This window comes from Agrilus planipennis, unplaced genomic scaffold (assembly GCF_000699045.2).
Source record: "Agrilus planipennis isolate EAB-ADULT unplaced genomic scaffold, Apla_2.0 scaffold19, whole genome shotgun sequence".
Classification (NCBI taxonomy): Eukaryota; Metazoa; Arthropoda; class Insecta; order Coleoptera; family Buprestidae; genus Agrilus; species Agrilus planipennis.
In genome coordinates, this window is record NW_020438954.1 from 1,221,182 (window position 1) to 1,226,797 (window position 5,616).

Here is a 5,616-nt window from a genome sequence, read left to right on the forward strand (position 1 = left end):
ATATACAACCAACTATACACCTGACTGGAGACATTTAAACCCACTAACTTCTTTGCCATTGGTTAACGTTACAATTATTGCAATTTAATTAAAAATTATAATAATAACCTGGATATCTAATTAAGCGTTTTAAGGCAAAAATGGTTTTTATTATCGTTTTAATTTGCAAATCTTGTTTTAAACTGCTTAATAATGTCGGATGAAATTTTGCAACACATTTAAATCAATCGACTCTATTTTATTTTGACGCTTTTCTAATATTATTCAAAAACTAAATTTTCAACTGCTATACACACAAGCCCCATACACTAGAGCATTATTATATGTATCTGATTTCCTTTAAAATTAGAACTTGTTTTGTGTACAATGTTCTAAATGAATTAAAATAGAAAATACACATTTGTGTACATTGCTGGTAGGCTTGCATAATTAAGATGAATATTTCACATACCTTGTCCATCTCCCGTGCCGTCACCGCTAGTTCCTGGATGTGGTTCATCGTCACCAGTTTCCATCAATGAAAAGTCTTCTGTATCATCTCCTACTCCTTGAGCTGTGTCGTCAAGCGTTTCACTTCCGTATGTCTCTTCCTGATTTTCCACAGATTCTATATTGCTTTGTTCATATGGTTCCATTTTAAACTGTATTATTTCTTGTGTCGTTGGGCCCCCAGATGATGCTTCCGATTTAGTGGAAACAGAGGAAGTTCCTGATTCTGATATAAGACTAGTTTGTAATTTAGGACGTTTTGATGCAGGACCAGGCAAAGGCTTTTTCGGCCTGGGTGAATTTGATAAGGCAGGTTTGGGGGTTTCAACTTGCTCTCGATATTTTTTAGGAAAAGTATCAGGAGGCTTATCTGGCTCTATCTCAATATCCGTTTCACTTTGATTCTGAAAGAGAATTGTCACTTTGAAATGCACTGCCAAATATAACCTAATAATAGATTTCTTGAAAACTCAACTTTAAAGATTAATATTCAGGATTCTTAACTTTAAAATTAAAGAAGAATCAACAAAAAGAACTAAGGTTCTTATTTACAATGATTTCAATAAAAGATGTGATTTCAATAAAAGATGTTAATTAATTTAAAAATAAACCAGTTTCAGTCAGATGATGAAAATTAGTTTTCATGAAAAGAAAATCATTATGTTATACATTCATTTTCCTTTTTCTCAATTGGAATGTTTAAAAAATGTGCCAGATTCTGTGACAAACATTATAAATATTAGAAAGTACTAGATCAAATTATTCCTTACACTATACCAATAAAAATTTATTAAATAAAGTTTCTAACAAAAAACCCTGAAAGCTAAAATTTTTGTGTTTTTCTTTTTTAATTTCATTGAAGTACCTATTTAGCTTTTCACCTTTTACCAGTCATTTAAACATAAGTGGAAAGTAATGCTTTGAAAGAAATTATTGAGTAGTACAAAACAAAACAAAAAGACATAGTAAATATATGCTTAAAGTTATTTTTGATAATAAATTTAAAAATAAGTTTCTACTCAATATCTAACACATTTTAAATAATTCAATTTTCAAAAATATAGAAATTCTGACAGATTTAAGGACTCAAAATGCATCAAATACACAGGCAAATCAAATGTAATAAATAATTACTTACACCATCGCCTGTGAGCCCTTTAATTTGAAGGGACTCTGCAGTTTTGATGAATGTAGTTAAGTTTTCTTGTGCCACTTGTACTTCTCCTTGATACATGAACTGAAGTAAGTCACTTAGAGCTATATAGCTCACATCTTTCATAAACACTATAGGATGTTTGCAAGGATTACTTTGGAACAATTCCCGAAAGTAGGGGCTACATACAGAAAGTACCATCTTATGGGCTTTAAGATACCGACCCTCCACAGCAAGAGTAACATCTACTAAATCTTCATTTTCAAGTAATGATTGCATCCCTTGACTCATGTTCTTGTGGAAATTATCCCAACATAATGAAAACTGTTCTGTAACCATTTTTCTGAATTGTTACCTGAAAAAATTTAAATTGACAATTAAGGGACGCCGACAAAACTTAATGGCGTAGCATCTTTCATATTAAACGTAACCAAAAAATACCTTAAATATTGTAAAGTCTTGATTAATTTGTACAATTAAGGATGTTGCACCTTATCAATATTTCGTAATGTTATACCTATATACACAATTACTTTTATTTGAAATTATTTCTCACTACCGTTATTTTAACACCACAAAATTACATTCTACGTACTCCAAAATACCAAAATGAAGGCCACAGTCACATCGTTGCCATCTCTCTCTCTGTGATATATCTTTAACGTTATTGAGGTAAATTTAATCATGAAAACAAAGTATCGTCTTAATTTTTACGAGTAAGATTTACCATATTTTATTTATTCGTTATTGTTATGTGTTTACATTTTTTACACATATTTATATATATTTCAAACTGTTGCAACTAGTAACATTGGATTGTAAAGGCAACATCGCATTGTTTTTTTATTGACTAAACAAATCTGTAATTAAAAGGGCGCAAGCGTCAATTTCGTAAACAATAATGGCGCTTCTGAAAGAAAATCGACTTTCAACAAATTTTCCCGCTAAACACAGTGTTGGTTATGGTGAATACGGATAAATTCTTCAAATAAGAATGGATAAGCTCGAACAATTTATTAAACTTGAAAAAGCCGGAGAAGGCACGTATGGGGTTGTATATAAAGCCAAAAACAAGATCACAGGGAAGTTTGTAGCTTTAAAGAAGATTAAATTAGAAAAGTGAGTACCTTATAATCAAAAAGACCGTTAACGGTTTTCAAAAGTAAATATCTAACTATAATTTAAAAAATTGTAAGTTAATAGTATAGTTAGTTTTAGTATTAGTGTTCAAAAAGATCATGTTTTCCTAGCGTTGCAGTAATTGATTATTTGTCTTAATTGACTTTTTTAAATTTAGTTTCACTCAGCTCCCTTTGAATTATTAAATTTTGGCTTGGATTTAAGCGGAATTGTGTGGTTCTTACGATATAAAGAAACGTAGCACCACATGATTCAGCTTATTTCTTTGCTTAAGTCTTCACAAGAAGAGGAAGATTCTCACTCATGTAAGTGTTGGTTTTATGGTGTATTTATGTGTTTTAAATAGAGTAAAATGAAAAAAATTATAGAATTAATACCTACCTTATTCATACATATTTTTTGTTTTGCTTGTTTTTTTATTGTCTGCACTGTGTTGCATGTTTGTATAGGCTTTTAGGCTAAAGAATTTTAAATAACTTTCCATATAGTAATGAAATAAAACACCAATTCACCTCCTAAATTTATTAAATTACTTATATACCACAAATAAGAAGAAAATAGTGGAATTAACCTGATTATCAGAATTGCTGATGAACCTACAACAATTTGTATTAAATTCAAAGACAAAGCATTTACTTTTTGCAGGAAGAATCAAGAAGATGGATAATTAACAATTTTCTTTTAATTCATGAAAGCTATAGGTTTCTAAATCATGCCCTTCCCAAGTCAAGCAAAGATGTATTTTTAATTTGCATTATTTTTTGTTTTTCTTTTCATTTTACTTAAATATTTGAAATAGTTATACTTAAATTTTATTTTCTTTGCTTGTAAATGTCGCTGTTTCTTTCAATTATACCACTAAATGAAATATTAAAACAGATTTCAGAATCGTGGGGACTCTGAAGGAGTTCCATCAACAGCAATCAGAGAAATAAGTTTACTAAAAGGCATACGGCACTCTTCTATAGTTGATTTACTAGGAGTTATTTATACTGATGTAAAGTTGTATTTAGTTTTTGAATATTTGGATATAGATTTAAAGCACTACCTTGACAGACTGAAGCAAGTAATGTCTGAAGAACTTTTGAAAGTAAGCTTTAACAATATGGATTCTCCAAAATTGTTCAGGAACTTTATGTAACTCTTACATCTGTTTTCATCTTTTAGAATTATGTAAGGCAAATATTGGAGGGAATTGCATACTTGCACTCTCATACTATCTTGCATCGCGATTTAAAGCCACAAAATTTGTTGCTAGATAAAGAGGGTCACATTAAATTAGCTGACTTTGGATTATCTCGTTCGTTTTCGCTGCCTGTACGAACTTACACACATGAAGTTGTAACTTTATGGTACAGGGCTCCTGAACTTTTATTAGGAGCTAAAATTTACTGCACAGGTGTAGATATTTGGAGTGTTGGATGTATTATGGCCGAAATGGTACCCAATACAACGCGATTTAAATCTTGAACTATTTTTAGTGAAAATATTACACTTTTAGCTTACCAGACGGGCGGTATTCCCTGGCGATTCCGAGATTGATCAGCTTTATAAAATATTTAGAGCATTAGGTACCCCTGATGAAAATATATGGCCAGGGATCAGCAAACTGCCTGATTATAAGCCCACATTTCCTGTATGGCCCCAAAAGGGTATGAAAACAATCGTCCCTGATTTGAGTGATGAGGGTGAAAATTTTATCATTGTAAGTTTTTATTTCATTTCTATTTTAGCCTTCAGAGGGACACCGGTTTGATACTGGGCCCACCTGCTGTAGTCTTATTCTGTAGTTTTTTGATTTCAATTTTTTTTTTTATTTTTACATAGCTTCTGCTCAATTACAACCCCGAGGAACGCATAACTGCCAATCAAGCCCTACAGTGTGACTATTTAAAGGATGCCAAGCTAACTTCCCCTGACCTGAGCTGCTTTGAAAAGATCAAATCATAGTACACAGTATATTTTATTTTGTAAAAAAAAATAGTTGTTCACAAAAAAAAAGAAATGTATATTTTTATAAGTGGATATCTCATGTATTTAAAGTATTTGTTGTCACTTTAATTTACTGTTTAACTTGTTGAAAGTTGTTAATTTTAGTCTTCGCCTTTTCGTATGTGCCTTAAACAATCAATTTCTTTTTAATGTAAGTTTAAATCAATCGACGAATCTTTTGTTAGTAAAGTTACCAAAACATTCAACAACCTTGTATTTTGATCATGTTCTCATTAATTAAAAAGCAATAATAGTTTTGTAACTTTTAAATGTAGTTTCATAAATATCATTGTTCTTGTTACATTTATTCGTTTCATTTTTATAACATGTACCTAATAAAAAGCATTTCTTAAGTGGAAAGCCTCACGAATCACCTCCTTTAAAATATCTCAGGTTCAGTCATGTTTTAGAATAATTGGGTACTATTGGAATACTGTAATTGTGATGGGGATGATTTAATTTAGTTTTAATGCCTGGTTGAAGCTTTTCATACATTGTTTTTTCTCTAAACCTATAAACTTAGGTATTCAAAACTTCGAGATTTTTGTATTTTAGTGGTGCCTGATTATTCTAAGCATGTGACCTTCATTATTTTTATTTGTTACTGTAATTATTTCTCTTTAGGGTAACTCTAATATGAGAAGATAGAATTAATGATTGAGAAATAAAAGTTTGTCTACTTAAACAATATTCTTGTTTTATTTTCATCATCGTCCTCGCTCCCACTAACTATTACAAATTTACCAGTACATCTATTCCCTAAACTCGTAATTGTGATATCACAAAAAAAGCTTGCTGGAAGGTAGGTGAATATTCTTTGTTTATATCACCCCCGTTAGTGA

The 5,616-nt window shown here is 30.7% G+C and overlaps 2 protein-coding genes across 2 annotated transcripts in view; one reads left to right on the forward strand and one right to left on the reverse strand.

The window, feature by feature from the left end:
- The window catches only part of LOC108743676 (modifier of mdg4), a 4,988-nt gene extending 2,611 nt beyond the window's left edge, over nt 1–2,377 (reverse strand). Inside the window, exons 1-3 of the mRNA XM_025974944.1 lie at nt 2,084–2,377; nt 1,628–1,997; nt 452–893 (exon numbers count right to left, since the gene is read on the reverse strand). Coding sequence (XP_025830729.1) covers nt 452–893; nt 1,628–1,981 — 796 coding nt within the window. The 5' untranslated portion in view covers nt 1,982–1,997; nt 2,084–2,377. The remainder of the gene's footprint in view (nt 1–451; nt 894–1,627; nt 1,998–2,083) is intronic.
- Nucleotides 2,378–2,535: 158 nt separating this feature from the next.
- Nucleotides 2,536–4,783, forward strand: LOC108743822 (cyclin-dependent kinase 2-like). Its single transcript, XM_018479418.1, has 5 exons — nt 2,536–2,761; nt 3,662–3,872; nt 3,950–4,222; nt 4,284–4,487; nt 4,610–4,783. Exons 1-5 carry the CDS (start codon nt 2,637–2,639, stop codon nt 4,730–4,732), a joined length of 936 nt encoding a protein of 311 aa, XP_018334920.1. The 5' UTR covers nt 2,536–2,636; the 3' UTR covers nt 4,733–4,783.
- Nucleotides 4,784–5,616: the final 833 nt, after the last annotated feature.